Source organism: Dendropsophus ebraccatus, chromosome 7 (genome assembly GCF_027789765.1).
Source record: "Dendropsophus ebraccatus isolate aDenEbr1 chromosome 7, aDenEbr1.pat, whole genome shotgun sequence".
Classification (NCBI taxonomy): Eukaryota; Metazoa; Chordata; class Amphibia; order Anura; family Hylidae; genus Dendropsophus; species Dendropsophus ebraccatus.
Window position 1 is genome coordinate 27,302,729 of NC_091460.1, and position 18,566 is coordinate 27,321,294.

The 18,566-nt window shown below is 41.0% G+C and overlaps 1 protein-coding gene across 15 annotated transcripts in view; it reads right to left on the reverse strand.

The window, feature by feature from the left end:
• The window catches only part of CTNNA2 (catenin alpha 2), a 1,387,623-nt gene that overhangs the window by 374,508 nt on the left and 994,549 nt on the right, over nucleotides 1-18,566 (reverse strand). For all 15 annotated transcript variants that reach the window (XM_069977183.1, XM_069977185.1, XM_069977181.1 and 12 more), the window contains one exon: nucleotides 7,772-7,852. In XM_069977183.1, coding sequence (XP_069833284.1) covers nucleotides 7,772-7,852 — 81 coding nt within the window. The remainder of the gene's footprint in view (nucleotides 1-7,771; nucleotides 7,853-18,566) is intronic.

Below are 18,566 nucleotides of genomic sequence, written 5' to 3' on the forward strand. Positions count from 1 at the left end.
CGTACCCTTAGGCTATGTTCACACTACGTAAAAGTTGTACGGTGTGGAACACAGCCTGTTCTTCTGTGGGATCCTAGCTGGAGCGTATACACATGGTATACGCTCCAGCCAGGATCCCATGCGGCGCAGCAAAGAACTGACATGTCAGTTTTTTGCAGCCGCAATTCAGTGAATTGCGGCCGTAGTAACCCATGTTGGTTCACACAATGCGGCTTCAGCCGCTTGCTTCATTGTGCGCTATGGGAAGTTCTGATGCATCAGAACACTGCGGCCGGAAAGATCATCAGTCCAGGACTTAAGTACCGGCCGGAATGATCTTCGCAGAGACTGGCCGTTCTGTGACCTGGCCGGGTCACGGAACGGCCTGTCTCTTAAGCAGTGTGCACATAGCCTTAGGGTGCGTTCACATGTACAAAATCTGCAGCAGATCCTGTACGTGTGAACACACCCTCATTCTTTATCATGTTATTTTTCTAACCCTCCCTTTAAGCCTCATGCACACGTTCCGTGCACGGTTTGTGTTTATGGACGATGAGCAACTAAATGGATTATCGGAACCCCCGGTATCATGTATCTATCCGTGTTGCTGTGTTAGTACAGTATTGTGAAGATTTGAACTATTTCTGAGCTCCCAGCATCATAATGATACATGGATACATGATACCGGGAGTTCCGATAATCTACACCGTCGGTATATGCAGACCGTGGACGGAATGTGTGCATGAGGCTTAAAGGGAGGGCTAGAAAAATAACATGATAAAGAATAAGGAAAGAAAGAAGGAAGGAGGAAGAGAGTTATTAGAATGATTGTGAGAAGATAGAGATAGAAGAAGTAATGTAGGTAAAAAAAAGTGAGAAAGTAGATAAGGATACTGGAAAAGGAAGGTTGAGAAGAGGATTATGGAGAATGGATAGAGAGGAATAAATGCATATGGAAGAGTAAGATGAATCATAAGAATGATGAAGAGAAGATGAGGAATGAAAAGAATGATGGAGAGATGTGAGGTGGAAAGGAAGTGTGAGAGATGATGTTGGTAATGGGTAATGGGAAGAAGGATGACAAAGAAGATAGGGAGAGAGAAGTAAGAAAATAATAATGGGAGAAGGGGCATGAAAAGAAGGATGAGTAGAAGAATAATAAGAGTTATGGGAAGATACTGTACAGGTAGGAAAGGAGGTGATGAGGGGAATGGGAAAAGATATGGAGGAGAATAAGAAGGAAATGGTGAGAATGATGATAAGGAAGAGAGAAGAATTGGGATAGGAAGGAAGAGCAACAGAAAGGAGTAGGATGAGAAGAATGATGGAAGGGAAGTGGGAGAGATGATGATTGTCATTGGTAAAGGGAAGTAAGAGAATAAGGAGGAAATGGTGAGAAGAATGATAAGAAAAATAGGGAGGTAGAGAGATGGAACAAAGTAATAAGGGCATGAAAAGAAGGAAGAGGAAAGGAATAATGAGAATTATGGGGAGATACTGTACACATAGGAAAGGAAGTCTAAGGGATGAGGAGGAGATGGGAAAAGAGACGGAGGAGAATATGGAGGAAATGGTGAGAAGGATAATAAGGAAGATAGAAGAGAGAACAATGGAGATAAGGAGGAAGAGCAACAGAAGGAAGAGTAGGATGAGAAGAATGATGAGAATTATGGAGAGATAGTGGGAGGAAGGGAAGTGTGAGAGAAGATGCAGATAATAAATATGGAGAAGAATAAGAAAGAAATGGTGAGGAGAGTGTGAGGGGGATAATAATAAGTCACTTTCCACTGCTCCCCCATTCAGTAGTTCTGCTCCATTCATGTCCCTGCCCCCCTATGCCGCCAGCTCCTTCATCCATACATGGTGTCTTTTGGAGAAGCACATGATGACCGATAGCAATCCATAGCAATATACTGGGCATGAGTAAAGAGTGCAGGGACAGTGATATGTATCGATCACATGCTCCGTAGGATGCATTATATGAATGCAGGACCCATCTGGGAGACTAAGGGACCTGGGGTGAGTGACACTGCTAATTATTATCACTGATGTTAATTTCAATAAAGATGACAGTTATGAGTCTTAAAATATGGGACTAGCCAGATATCCCTCCAAGGAAAGACTTAGCAAAGGGATGACTCTTGTATGGAGACCACCAAAAGCCACCAAGTGACCCCTACAGTCAATATCCAACTCAACTACAAATCTGAGGATATGCCCAGGGAAAACCAAAGCCAGGTATCCATCCACAGATAACTGTTTCAGAATATTGCCCCTCATCAGTGTGGGGCAGGATTGTGGCTAGGTGGGAACAATGCCTAGTAGACAAATACAGCAATCAGATCACTGATTTCAGGGAGAGCAGCCAGAGAAAGCACTGTCGGCTGCTGCTTAAAGCGTTCAATACAGTAAAATCCTAGGTGCATTTCTCCCTGGGAAAAACCAATATGCAAAGGTCCTTTGGCTGGTCCCCCTTAGATCGGGGAGATCTGTTTGCAGTATTGCTTCCCCTAGCCAGAATCCTACTCGACACTGATGAGGGGCAACACCCCGAAACAGCTGTCTGTGAATGAATACCTGGCTTTGGTATTTCTCTGGTCACATCGTCAGACTCATAATTGAGTTGGATATTGACCAAAAGGGCCACTTAATATGGTGATTTTGGAGATCTCCATGCAGGAGCCATCCCTCTGCTAGGTCCTTCCCTGAAGGGATATCTGGCTAGTCCCATGTTTTAAGACTCGTTACTGAGGCTTTGTGGACTATTTTGCATATTAATGTTTCCCAGGGGGCAATGCACCTAGGATTTCACTGTATTTAGCGCTTTAACCAGCAGCCGGCAGTGTTATCTTTGGCTGTTCTCCCTGAGATCAGTGATCTGTTTGTCACATGACATTTGTGGTATACTGGACATTCAGAATATACGATACATATCTATTTGTCCCCATTCACTTTGCAAAAGTTTATGCTTTAGTCAGCAGTCAGCTAGGCAATAGGAAATATATTTTTGTTTGTTTTTTACATTTGTATAAAAAAGTGCAAAAATCTATATTATGCAGTATACTTGGGAGCCAATGGACGCTATATGCCAACCATATACCTGTACAATGACATAGGTAAAAGCCTTCTATTGAAGGTATATAATGGAAATAAAAGCATTGTGACTCCTTCAAAGGACTAAAACTTAATGTGGTCAGAGTCTACGACGGTATTATACCTATTCTGTCCTGATTGCTATAGTTATAGTCACTATAATTCTCGATAAATGCATCACAGCCGAAATTTCTACCTTTCTTAAAGTCCAACAATGAACCTCTCGGCACATGAAGTCTGAAGGATCTGTGCTATATAGTTTTGCCGAGAGATAGTAAAACATACAGATATAAAGGTAACGGGTAGAAAATAAGGATCAGATTCCATTGAATTATTTGATTTACTTTCACCATTTTCAACTTTTTTCACCCAGTGGTGAAGAGATTGGAAAGTTCAGATGTGTCAGCCCTCGGAATATGTTCTATAGCCTCTGAAGTCAGAGACAAATTAATATCACGCTGTGAAGAACATTTCTTTGGTTCTGGCGCAAAATACATTACTGAATACATTTCTGAAACTGCTAGCCAGCAGATGAATCGGCCACATTTTGCACAGTATCATTATGTGTTTTTTTTTTTTTTTTTTTGAGAAATACTGTAATTTTTCAAGAAGAAAACTGAATGTGTTCAACATTTCTTTTCCAACAGCCACATCTCACCATTGAAAGATACCGTATTTGTGTCTAAAGTGCCAGGAAGAGTGTATTGTCGCTTCACATAGAATGTGAGAACACAGAGAAGTGCAAAATGCGCTAGTCTAATGTGCGGAAAATACAGTCTGCTCTGTAGGTAGGATATGTTATGTCCATCTATACCTTTCCTCTTGGCTTGATTTATGCCAAGATGATGGCCCCGGATGACCAGCTTTCGAGGTCATCACTGGTGGTTGGACTAATATGTCTAGTAGGCTAGGGCACAAAATTAGCATCAGCAACCATGGTGGTATAAGGAAGTGAAAGGATTGATCATTCATTTTAGTGGTTATTTAGGGCAGTGAAAGAATTAATATATATGGAGCAGACAGGAGCCAATCTTGAGTAGAAAGATCAAAGAAAGTCCAAAGAGTACGCTAGGGAAACATGAATGAAAAGGTAAAATGCCTTTTTTTAGGTGCAGATGGGGCTGATTGGCGTAAAAATATTCGCAAAATATATTTTAGCGAATATTTTTTGTTGCATGGGCCCCATCTATGCCACCTTCGCCAATGGGGCGGAGAGTGGGCGTTACGGGGGGGTGCGGCCTCTGCGTGTGCCGCATCTATCATTTTTTGAAGGGAACAATGATACTGAAACCTACACCAGCTCTGAGCTGGAGTAGGTTTTAAAATTTTCACACGGACCATGCGCTCGGGATTTATGTAGAGGCAGTGCAAATTTATATAAATCCCCTGAGCTCCGGAGCTGGGGGGACATTTGTAAGCCCGACATAAAAAACGCCGGACTTCATAAATGTCCCCCTAGAAGCTGACTTTTGCCGACTAGTATTTAAGAAGTCAGCCAACATCTAATGTAGGTGCTTTAGGACGATACTGGAGCTTCCTGCACCTTCTTCGACAGGACCTGTTATGGATATCGTGCTCTATGCTATGGGACCATATGTGCAAACATTATGCATCGAGTAAATTAACCCATAGCTGCACCAGGACGTTATTGAACGTCCTCATGCTGCTATGGGAGTTCAGAGGGGGGTCGCGCGGCGACCCCCCTCTGAACTGCCGCGATCCCGGGTGCCGCATGTAGCCCGGGATCACGGCTATTAGCGGGCACGGTCCGATCGCCGTGCCCGCTAATTAAGTACTTAGAAGCAGCTGTCAAAGTTGACAGCTGCTTCTAAATACTTACTGATATGCATCCCTGGTGGTCTAGTGGGGGGATCGCCCCCCTGCGGCGCGATTGCGGGGGGGCGATCCCCGCATCCATCCCGGGCCGGGGTCTGCTCCGTAATGGCGCTGATCCCGGCTCGGCATTCTATTGCTTTTGGCTGCAGCAGCCAAAAGTAATAGAACACCGATCTCATGGATTCATGCAGTATAACTATACTGCATGGATCTCTATGAGAGATCAGAGTGCATATACTAGAAGTCCCCCAGGGGGAATAACTCTAACCCCAGGGGGAATAACCCTAACCCCAGGGGGGCTTCTAGTATATGTGTAAAGTAAAAGAAAAATGTATTTTTAATAACACAAAGCCCCCTCCCCTAATAAAAGTCTGAATCACCCCCTTTCCCCATTTTATAAATAAAAATAAATAAATTAATTAATAAACAAACATGTTTGCTATCGCCGCATGTGTAATCGCCTGAACTATTAATTAATCACATTCCTGATCTCACACGGTAAACTGCGTCAGCGCAAAAAAATGCCAAAGTGCAAAATTGCGCATTTTTGGTCGCATCAAATCCAGAATAATTGTAATAAAAAGCGATCAAAAAGTCATATATGCGCAATCAAGGTACCGATAGAAAGATCACATCATGGCGCAAAAAATGACACCTCACACAGACCCATAGACCAAAGGATAAAAGCGCTATAAGCCTGGGAATGGAGCAATTTTAAGGAACATATTTTTTCTTTAAAAGGTTTTAATTTTTTACAAGCCATCAAATCAAATAAAAGTTATACATGTTACATATCGTTGTAATCGTAACAACTTAAGGAACATATATAACGAGTCAGTTTTACCCCAGGGCGAACATAGTAAAAACACCCCCCCCCCCCCCCCAAATAAAAAAAAAAAAACATTTTTTTTTTTCAATTTCACCACACATATAATTTTTTTCTGGTTTCCCGGCACATTTTAGGCAAAAATTACATCTGCCATAGCAAAGTACAATTAGTTGCGCAAAAAATAAGGGCTCATTTGGGTCTCTAGGTGGAAAAATGCAGGCGCTATGGCCTTATATACACGAGGAGGGAAAAACGAAAACGCAAAAATGAAAACTGGCTGTGTCCTCTAAGGGTTAAAGCGGAGCTGATTGGACGCTGAGGAAATGACTGCAGATCTGGGAGAGTAAATCATCTGTAGTTAACCACTCTCCATTTTCTCTGAAGCACTTAAGTAGACCATAAAATCCAATGTCATCCTGGTAAACATTTAGCAAAATTTCATTTAATCAGAAACAACAAAAAAATAGACTTAGAGAACTCAAGCTAAAGAATCCTTATTGGCCGAACCAGCCGTAAAATCAAATTTATCAGCCGGAAGAATGACTCCAGTTTTACTTAATTTGACTTTCTATCATGTCTGTAAATTGCTGAATCTTTGCAAATTCTTCTTTTATCCAAACGTGCCCGTTAGGAGTATAATTTTTCGTAGTGTCTTTTTTTTTATTGTTTGTACAACATTTAGCCTTTTCTGTTGCTCTTTTGTAAGTCCATATGGTAAATAAAAAAATAAGCTCAGAATATACTGTAAATTACACTTTTTGTAATGTATGAAATGAGCTGCTAAAGAAATCAATGTACATATACCGTGAATAAATGCATGTAAACTCCTACACACTACTCACAAAAAGTTAGGGATATTAAGCTTGCGGAGGAAATCTATGAAAAATGTAAAAATTTCCAGTGATATTCCAGTGATATTATATGATGGAGCATTTAAGTAGAAGCAACCATGGTGATTTCCTCATCTGAAACTATTTACTTAAACAAAAATAAAGGGTATACCCCAAGAAAAAAATGTAACAATAACTTTCCATGTGCCTCGAGCATCAATAACAGCTTTAGGCTATGTTCACACAACGTATTAGAATGGCCGTTCCGTGACCCGTCCGGGTCAAGGAACGGCCGGTCTCTGCCCGGATCATCCCGGCTGGTACTTAAGTACCGGCCGGGTAATCTTTCCGGCCACAGTGTTCTGGTGTGGGCGCATCAGCACGCGCCCGCATCAGAACCCCCCCGCAGCTCACAATGAAGCAAGAGGCCGGAGCCGCTCGCTTCATTGTGTGAACTGACAGGGTTTCCTACGGCCGCAAATCATTGAATTACGGCCGCAGAAAACTGACATGTCAGTTCTTTGCGGTGCAGCACGGGATCCCGGCCGGAGCGTATCTAAGAGAACGGCCAGGTCACAGAACGGCCGGTCTCTGAAAAGATGATCTTTTCAGCCGCAGGGTTCTGATGCGGGCGCATCCGTGCGCGTCCGCATCAGAACTCTCCACAGCACACTATGGCGGCCTGAGACGCTTGCTTAATAGTGTGCACTGACATGGTTTTCTACGACTGCTATTCTATGAGGTTAGTTGTTTGTCCACATTCTTTGTAAGTAAAAAGCCTAAGAAACAATATAAATAACAATGTAGAAAGAAAAACGAGAGTGCACTCACCATAAAAATCTTCCTTTATTGAGTCCATTTAAAACATTTCATGAATCCTCATAGCAGACGATGGCAGACACGCCAACACCCTCCAGTGAACGCATTGACCGTAATAGTCAATGGAGGGTGCTGGCGTGTCTGCCATCGTCTGCTATGAGGATTCATGGACTGAATAAAGGAAGATTTTTATGGTGAGTGCACTCTCGTCTTTCTTTCTACATTGTTACTTCTATGGAGAAGTTAGCACCCCCTTTATTCTTTTCCCGTTACCTTTATACCCTTGGGACAATATTCCAGCACGCGCTGTGGTGCCGACCACTTTATCTAATTTTTGTCAAAGAAACAATATAATAACTATATAAAAATGGTAGACTGGACCCACCTGTCTGCGTAAGTCCCGCGTCTTTTTGGTCATCTTATCTATAGCAATGTTTAACGGGTCTCCTTTTTCTTTTCTTCCAGTCTAGGAGAAAAAAGAACCACAGTTATATTTCAGGAATCTACATAAAAAAGTAAACATGATCCTAAATCTTTATATAACCCAACCTCACATATTGTACATGACAGCAATGTACGTAGCCCGGATTGGTACTGTAGATAGAGATGTTCATACAAAAGAAGAATTTTCCTTCTCTTTGGTCACTTGGAAGAATTATATATACAGTAGTCACAAGAACAGAAATGAGTTCATGGCTCGTAGCCAAAAGTAATTTAAGATTATTCTCCAATTTTTTTTTTATACAGGGAAATATATTTTAATGTCTCTAATTACCAAAAGATTTATACCGTATGACATGGAAAGGCGAAGCTCACCAATATTTTAAGTTTGGACTCTTATTTCAATGACTAAGTTGTCTAGGTTGATGACTCCTTGAAGGTGATCCACTTTTCTCTGCTGCCCTGTCCCCTGAGCTCCCATTTCCAGCACAGGAGCCAATGTTGTAGAATACCATTAAATTCTATACTAGAGATCTGAGTGAGCCTAGAAGACAGAGCATATATATTAGGAGCCCACATTGTGACTTATGGCTGGTCTGTGTCGCCATTAAAAAAATAAACCTGAGGCAGGATTAAAGGGGTAGTTCACAAAAAAACTTCGGGTACCAGAAAGTGCCAAATATTTGTAATTTATGTCTATGAAAAAATCTCAAGTTCTCCAGTTCAGCTGCTGTATGTCCTGAAGGAAGTGGTGTATTCTTTCCAGTCTGGCACAGTGCTCTCTACTGCCACCTTTGTCCATGTCAGGAACTGTCCAGAGCAGTAGCAAATCCCCATAAAATACCCCTTTAAGCTTTTTTTTTTTTTTTTTTTTTTCAGTTTTAGTGAACTGGTTGTCAAAAAGCTATTTCCTAAAACTAAGAAGAAGCAAGACCCAGACCCAGTTCACCCCCAACATGTTTGTATCTGTGAATGCTATTGAGTAAATAGAGGGTTACAGTAATGCTCAGCTCCCTGCCCAACCACTGAGCATCTTCAGTGTGATGCAGGTGATATCATTGTCCTGTATCGGTAGAAGACAACCTGGGAACAGGGAGGAGTGAGTATGATTCACAGTGGTCAGCTGCAGCGCTATTTACAGGGGACCAACCTTGTTATAAGGGAGTAGTTGGGTGACACTATTTTCAGGAGGCACAGCACATAGTAGGACTAGATTCCTAAACACTAAGGGGGAAATTTATCAGGGGCTTTGTGCCTATTTTTAGGTGAATAATTTTTTGGTCTAAGTTCTATTTATGAACCAGTATTTGACAATTTATTTTTTTTGAGATGCAACTGTTTTTTTTTTAATCTGAGTATTCACCCAAAATTTTGTACAATCCGGGATTAGCGCCCAATTTATTCTTGTGACTTTTCAAAAATTCACACAAACTGGTGCAGGCTTACGCATTATATTTAGGGGTCAGAGTATGTGGGGCACAACGTTATTATTGTATTTGAAGTGAGAAGCCAAAGAATTTGAGCAGTAAAAAATGCAGAGACAAGACATGACCAGGAGACATCATCACAGACGTCTGAGCAAGTAGAGAATAAAAAGATTGAAAGAAAAATCTACTCAGCAAAGATATGGGCATAATTCACTAAATACCATTGCATTATGGAACCATTGTCTAATGAAGTGCTGCTAGTTTGTAGATTTGTGGACTTAGCCAAGGGTAGTGGTTCAGCCCTTGTTTACCTGCACCGGAATACTATTTTAGCTTTGGCAGTATTGCACTTCAAGTGAACTTTCTTATGAGCTTGATTTACAGTAGATACTGTAGTTGTGTACTGTGGTTAGTTTATGTACTATAGTTATGTTATAATCTTGCCTTATGTACTGTAGTTATGTAATGAGTCACTTCTGGAGTTGTAATTATTGGCTTAGTTTGGTTCTTTTGCCATATTTATGTCCTGAGATTGGTTCTGATACTGTATTTAGAGACTAAGCTTGGTTCTTATACTGTATTCATATACTTAGCTTGGTTTTTATACTCTATAGATATGCTCAGCTTGGTTCTTATACTGTATGTATGTACTTAGCTTGGTTCTTAAACTGTATAGATTTTCTCAGCTTGGTTCTTATACTGTATTTAAATACTTAGTTTGATTCTTATACTGTATAGATATACTGTACTCAGCTTGGTTCTTATACTGTATTTATATGCTTAGCTTGGTTCTTATACTGTATAGATATACTCAGCTTGGTTCTTATACTGTATAGATATACTCAGCTTGGTTCTTATACTGTATTCATATACTTAGCTTGGTTCTTATATTGCATACTGCTTGTTTCTAGTACTATTGATCTTGAAAAACAATTATAGAAAATTACAGCTGCATCCAAAATTAATTATTTAGTTTCCCCATTAATATGTAGTATAGTTGAAATATTGTAAATATTTTATCTGCTTATTAGCAGGAAGGAATAATTTTCTGCGTCACACCATGCCAACGGCTCCAAGCTTGCATATCTTTGTTAACCAAGTAGAGAACCTGTTGTTAAAAATTGAAATCTCATTTCTGTTTATAAAGCATTTACAGGTTGCCCATTTCTCTATTGGTACCCATAGGCATTAGGTAGCAGATTTTGGCAGGATTGATCTTTTTTTTTTGTCTTTGCACAGTATTCAATAATCCTAGCTATCATATCTCAGCGAAAATTATCTTTAGCCAACATGAATTATGCAGCAGAATTTTGGCAACATATAAAGCAATATAATTACAATCTCTCCTGCCTTCTCAAATAAGGTACAGGGACCTTAGGCTTTCCACAGGAACACACATTTAACAATACAAAATGTGATGTCCCGTCTTAATGCACTTAAGGGGCTTTCTAACTGGAAGACATCAATAGATTATTCTTAGGGAGTCCAAGACTTAGGGTGCGTTTACACAGATTTATCTGACAGATTTTGGAAGCCAAAGCCAGGAATGGATTTGAAAGGAGGATAGATCCCAGTCTTTCCTTTATGACCTGATCCCTGTTTATAGTCTGTTCCTGGTTTGGGCTTCAAAGATCTGTCGGATAAATCTGTCTGTGTAAACGCACCATTAGGACAGGATGGGATCTGAACAAATGAAGTCACTTCTTTATTCTACTGATCAAACGTAATCTCTTGAATTGTATCCCTACCAACTAAGCAAACACAACCGGTTGTAAGGAATGGCCATTGATCTCCTATTCCCAGGAAACCCCCTTTTACCTGAACTTTGACATAGTTCCTTAGAAGGTTTTGGGTTGGAAACCGAGTAGTCAAAATGCTAAAACTAGGCTATAAATATCCTAATGTAGAGAATTCCTTTAAGGTGATTTTAAGTTTTAGGATTTATCATGCAATTTTTATTGCCAATGTAAGTAAGGAATGGGAAACTGGGAAAATGGCAAGAGTCAATCTACCCTTTTCTAGAAAGAAACAGTAGAAGGGCAGTCAATATTGAGGTACACCATCTAGCAATGGATAATATATGTATGTATATCTTTTTATTTAAATTTTTTTATTTAAACCAATTAGAGGGTTCTCCCAGTTTAAACAACATTTTGATACATTTTGGATAGTCCTCTTGTCTGGGATCTCATAGCCAAATCGGAGAGAAGTTACAAAGACCATCATTCTCTTACTTTCTCTGAAGGACTTAGCGTGACCTGTATTACACAGAACCCATTGATTTAAATTGGTTCTGTGTAGTGCCTGTGTAGTGCTGCCAGAAAATAAACCGTTATCACAGTATGTGTATTTAAAGGGGTTTTCCTGTCTGTACGGCCTTCCCATGCAGTAAAATAACAAACAAGCCCATACCCACCCTCTCCCAGCTCCCCCCCCCCACACACTTTGGCTGTGTGATCTTCCAGTCCTCCTTGTGTTCCCATATTGCTGGCCTCTGATGCTGTCACACTCCCTGATTAAGCTCTGTGATTGGCTGAGAAGGGAGTAGGATCTCCTCCGAATCTGCCAGAATGGGAGTGCAGCCGGGACTGGACAACATGACAGTGAGAGCTGGGAAAAGCGGGTAAGTGTTGGCTCATTTATCATTTTACTGCATAAGCAAACAGTTCCAACAGTTTTATATTTTATTACCCAGAAAACCCCTTTAATAATTGAAAATTTTGCAAAGTAAAGAACCTCTTTGTTGTACAGAAAACGATACAGTATAAGTATACCCAAGTTACCTATCCACTATATACCAGAAATTGTCTGATTTTAAAAAGTGAGGGAGTTAAAACATCCACATCCAAACAACACAAATTTAAAGTAATTTTCAAATATCTATTCCACTTAAAAGATGAAAGCCAGGTTGACCCATTTGGCCGAGGAAACTCACGTCTGAACCTATAGTGTTTTCATCTTGTGCATCTGTAGCAACAAAAACCTTCAAAGGAAAGCATGAAACGTATCCGCCGTTTACCAACACAGGTAATAGAAGCGGATTTCATCACATGAAAAACATTAAGTGCCATCTTCTCCGCCATCATCTCTTGTGTGGAACGAAATAGTCTATAAACACTCATCCGGCCTCGTGACACATACAGTACAATGGCTCAGTTATGTGTCCCTCTCTAAAGAGCCATTCACCATGACTGTGTTCTCCACCGTCAGGAATCTTTTTGCTTGTTCCATATATTGCCCTTAATGCGTAGGTCAGCATGTTGGAATCTGGCTCAATTAATAACACAATTTCCAGCAGGAAGAAAGGCTTTGTTAAGCCGTCCTTGGAGGAATCATTATTAATGCTGGATTTTTTAAAGGGAAATTATGAGCAGGATAGACGAATCTAACCTGTTAATAGCCCCCTACTGTGTACTGGGTGCTGGGGAGGAAGGTATGTCCCTTACCTTCCTCCTCGGTGCTCTTCCCTTGCTGTTAGCAGTGTAATCCTCGATCCAGAGCACCATTAGGAGCACTGCCCCGCCCCCAGACCGCCAAGCCAGCCCAAATGCTCCATTGATTATCATTAGAAGGAGCCAGCCGGCTCGCGCATTGGGGGCGGGGCAGTGCTCCTAGCGGTGCTGCATGAAGCAAAATGTATAACAATGCCTAAAACTATAACATTCTCAAAATGAGATACTGGGCTGAATTACATGGACATACATTTTTTTTTTCAGCTCAGCCCTACAAACTATGTTACTGTATAAAATCCTAACATACTATAAAAGAAAAAAAATAAATAAAGGGGTACTCCAGCGCTGATAAAAAAAAAAAAAATCAATCATAAAAATTGTTTTTACATTTACCATCCCTCCTGAGTCTGTCTCTGTTGGAATTTCCCGCTGTTTGCAGGTCCCTGAAGCTCTAGTTGGTGATTTAATGTTTTCTTTACTTCCTGGTTTGGGCTTTCCCATGATGCACTTTGTCTCCTGTGATGTCTAACTGACTCTGTAAAACTGTTAGGTGGCTTACAGCTTGCTCAGCCAATCAGAGCTGAGAAACCTGAGTCATCTGACAAAGAGAGGCTGGCTTAACAGGGCTTAGACCCGCCTCCCTCCTGATGATGTCATTGTCACAAAATGGCTGCCACAGACCAGCCTGGGGTCAACAGTCATTAGGTAAGAATGAGTTTACTTCACTTCCTGGTGGGGGTTAAGGGGGGTAAAGATAGGGAAGGGGGGCAAATAGGTGATGAAGCATATTACAAAGTACCCCTTAAACTATATAAAAAAAATGACTAGGGACAGTTTATAAAAAAGAAGAAAATAATAAGGCTGCCAACAGCAAAGTTTTGTTTGTTTGGGGTTTTTTTTGCAGATTTTCTAGTAATTTCAGACCACCAAATAGTGCCAGGATAATCCTACCATATGCAATCACCATAATTCTGACTGACACTGCGTATAAAAATACTTATAAAACTTATAAATTACCTACATTTAAAAATGTCAAGCCTTCCAGTACTGATCAGCTGCTGTATGTCCTGCAGGAAGTGGTGTATTCTTTACAATCTGACACAGTGCTCTCTGCTGCCACCTCTGTCAGTGTTGGAAAGTGCCCAGAGCAGTAGAGGTTTGCTCTTGACAGTTCCTGGCATGGCCAAAGGTGGCAGCACTGAGTCCAATTAAAAAGAGCTAAAAGATTTGTTGTCTGGGACAGATTACAAATTTGTATAGCTCCAGAATATAGATTGACACTTATTAATAGAGTGTCAGAGAGTCTGATACACTGGATGTCCCGTCCTGCATAGACAACACATTGATTTGAATGGGCATTGTGTAATGCCTAATTCTCACCTGAGGTGGCACTGCAGGGAAAAAGAACATGTTTTCTTGCATATTACTGATAATTGCCAGGGGCACTGTGATGACCTTATTGACAATGAACCCTTCCATTAAGTCAGAAATGCTTTTAGTTTATTAAAGGGGTACTCCAGCAAAATAATTTTATTATATACTGCCACCTCTGTCCATGACAGGAACTGTAGAGATCAGCAGCAAATCCCCCCCAAAAAAACTCTCCTGCTCTCCATACTTGAAGAATACACCACTTCCTGCAGGACATACAGCAGTTGATGAGTATTGGAAGAGATTTTTTTTAATAGCGGTAAATTACAAATTGTTGCGAATCCTGTTTGTTTGCCGCATTGACTCCTCATAAGTAACAAAATGTCCTTCTTTATGGAAATAACGGAGGAGAATGAATATATATGCAATACTAAACATTGAAAATTGGATGAATGCGCAGTGTTTAAAAAAAAATCCTTTAAATTCTCAGAGTTATAAGAAGCCGGGTTTGTAATCCACAGTGCTAGCGTAATTCCTATTGTTATGCAAATAACAGCAGGACAGCGGACGCTACGCAACTTGGGCAGATGTTCTACAATTGTCTCAACCTAAACTTACTGGCATTATTAAAAGCAAGATAAACAGTCCAAGCCCCGAAAACAACACATGTATCAAGGGAGCACCAGACATCACTGTCACAAGATCAAAAGTCCACACTTGACAAGCTGAGACACCCCCGTACTCCTCCATCCCAATGCACAGGTGCGTACATGCTACACGAGTCTGCTGCTTCCCCATCCAAATCACCAAAGGGAAACAAAACCCAATGCCGCCACTTTTGATTGACAGGATAACAGCACTGCTAGAAGCTGGATGCTGGTGAAATAAAATAGAGATCACTGGTATTCACAAGTTGATTTAATACATTCTTATATATGGTATTAGTGTATGTACAATATTACTAAAGTAGATGAGTGCCCAGAGAATCCCGTTACATGGGAGGATGAGGAGTGTAGATATGTAACCAGTATTCACATACTCCAATATATAATGCATCAATTTGCAAACAGATGATGGTTGTTGACATGTATAGATATATGTTTTGTTATGTATGGGTGTATGTATTGGTGTGTATGAGCAAAAACAGACACTTTTGGTTAACGGTGCGTTCACACGTACAGGATCTGCTGCAGATTTGATGTTGTGTTCACTTATTTAGATTAAATCTGCTGCAGATCCGCTGCATTACGGTGTGTGTGAAGCTACCCCTAAAGGAGAAGTCCAGCTGGGATATCATTATGGGTAGGGGGTGGAGGAGAAATTAAAAAAGACAAGATGCTCACCTCTCCCCGTTCCCATGCTGTGCCACATAATCGGGTTCCCATACTTTGCCGGCTTCCAGTTTTCAGGTACATAATGATCCGGGTTAAACGTTACAAGCGGGTGTAATTTAGCCCGTTCAGCCAATCAGTGACTGCAGCAGTGTCCCGCCCCAATCACTGACTGGCTGAGCGGGGCATCCCTCAACCGGGTCATGACATAGCCGGAGGGGAGCTAAGAAGAGTCCAAGAGTGGGACGTGGTGCTGCGCGGGCAACGGGACGGGTGACTATGACTTCTTTTTTTATGTTCCATCACCCCTAGCCCAGAATAATTTTTTGGGCCCAGTGCCGGACTTCCCCTTTAAAGTAAATTGATAAATCTTTACGTGTATTGTTGGGCATACAAAATGGCTAGGGCTAGGTTAATACTGTGTTTTTACATTTTGTTGAAAGACCGAAAGGGACCACAAGAAATAGACAATTATTACAAATAGGAGGGGCATCTTCAAAAAATTCCCACAAGAAAAAAAAAATCACCAGTTTTATTGGTATGCCTTTAATTAAAAGAATATATTGTAACAAAAAAAAAAAAAAACTACGCAAAACAAGGTCAAAAAAGGTCATAGATGGATACCAAGATGTTTATTTAGGCCACCCTCAGAGAATTAGCGACATTTCGGTTGCTAAATCCGTTGTCTTGAAATTCATCTATGACTCTCTGGCTATGCTGTGATCTTGTGTTTTGGTTGGATACCTTTGGTGGGTTGGCTTATTCCCAGTTTGACAAGTCCACTCAAAACCTAATGATTACCTAATACTGGAAGAGTGGTGGTTGTTCTATGGTTCCAATCCTCAGTAGCTGTAGCAAACTAGTGTCTAGTTCTCCATTCCCTAAACCCAATGGGTTGCAATATTTAGGATATGATTTTTATTTCAATAACTATACATGAAAACATGTGACGTAACTGTAGATCAACTAACTGTAGTAATGGATATAGAGGTTGAGGAATAACACCTACAGTATAAATTACACCTATTTAGCCTCCAGAAATTCCTTCTTGCCCCCATAAGGGCAGTCAGATAATTATCAAGTTCAACTATTGCCATCCTACAGTATTTATCAGTTACCTCTATGGTACTGTTGATATGTTCTCTAATGGTGGACTAAGAATGGACTTACGTAACCCCTGCCCTGATAGGGCTTAGTATTTGACTTCCGTATACCAGAGACTGTACTTTCTGATTATGCTTACTTGAGTATGCATAAGACGGCAGGCTAGCCAAATGGTGCACGACTGGGAGGCCACCCCCAGTGCACCAAAGAAGCTCATTTGCATATTCCATTTGGATAAAATTACTAAAAAACAACAGGACCTAGAAAGAAAACAAGGGGTAGGGGGGCTACTTGGAAATATCAACAGGTTTGTACAACGAACCTGCTGATAGTTTTCCTTTAGAGGTGTTTGGTACAGTCATTATCTACTGGAATACCTAATCCTATCTTCCCCAATGTACTTGAAATTCATATTTTATTAATTCCATATCAATCTGCGTCCAGGCACCGGGTTTTGACATCGGAGTTAGATCTAGAATTAATCGTTTAGAATGTTCCTCACAGAAGATAAAGTGCAGCACCGGTGACTCATTTACCATTATAGGTAATTGGAACGTAACCTTAGTTGACTGTTCTGTGTTAGGGGTTACGAGTTTTTCAAGCACAGGCTTAAAGGATCACAAAGTGGAGGGTAAGATTTAATGCGGTATGAGAAGCAATTTTTGACATTCATTAAGATCTCTGGTAAAGTTCCCAGGCTTTGTCTGAACTTAGAGACAAATTTGTTAAGGACTGTAGATAAAATTGGCATGTACCATACCTGGGTCAACAGAGGGGCATCAGATACAACACTGTCTTGTTAATAGCAGGAGGTTTTTTTTAAAGTAGTTACCGACTTTTTCTCACTAATGCAGCACTTTTCTTAATGGGTTTGTTTGGATTTTTGAGTAGAGATGAGCCAATCTAACAAAAGTTTAAAATAACTATACAACTACTGATACATGTGGGATATTTATTAAGTTCATCGTTTTTAGTGCAGGCTTTAAAATGTCCCTGCAGTGCTGTGGCGCCTCAGAATTATGTAGAGGTGCAATGTTTCTAAATAAAACCCATGCGCACCAGAGCCTCTCCTTGTGTAGTGTCCCAGCACGGGTGTGCCACTAAGTTTTTATTGCACTTGGGCAAAGTAACTCACTCAGCTTTTCAAAGTGGGATGAAGTCAAGATGTACTATGTGTTTTCCCCACTAGGTGTCGCTGCTGTACTGTGTATCTTGTATTGAGCACGGCTAAAGGAAGCATTGGGTTAACTGCTGTTTGTCACATGTCTGTTTACTCTCCAATCACAGCTGCAGGCCTGTTTCCCTCCTTTTTCTGCTCTATCTCCATTTTCTGTTCTGCACACACAGCCCCACCAATCACAGGGAGGTTTGGTTTGCCCCTATAAAAGGAAGGTTAGTTCCTCGTGTGTGAGGAAGGGGGGGGGGGGCTTTTTTCTTGTATAAACAGAGACAGGGAAAGTGAGAGATGTTTCCTAAGTTACCACCGCAAGCATGCAATGCTGGACCCCTCAAAAAGAAAGGACGTCCTCTGAGGATCACCTTGTCCATGTCAGGGACACTCTCAACAAGACACAGGACAGCATACCTGAACTACAGTAGGTACTGACCCCAGTAGGACAAAGCTGCAGCTCACCTACATATCCTACTGTAACGCACCGCTGTTCTGGGAAATCCTGGGAGGTCTGTTCAACCCAGCGCAGGGACCTAGGACCTCATACTACTCTAGCAGGATACTGTGATAAGTGACCCTACACTCACAGAGCCATGGGGAACAGCCACGTTTTTCTAAGCCTGCCCAACCCCTTCAATGTGTCGATTAAGCTGCAAAGGTTTAGGTTTAGTTTTTGCTGTTCCATGCTTGGCTTTAGGTGATGTTCTAGCTTACTCACAGTAGGTTTCAGCTTCTAGCTCCAGTATCTGACTATAATAAGTTGCTTAGTGTTCTGCTACCATGAGCTTCTGCCTTATACAGTCTGTCTATGTGAGGTTTAGCATTTAAAATTTGGAAGTTTCTCTAGTACTGTATACTGTATGTCTATGTGAAGTTTAGCATT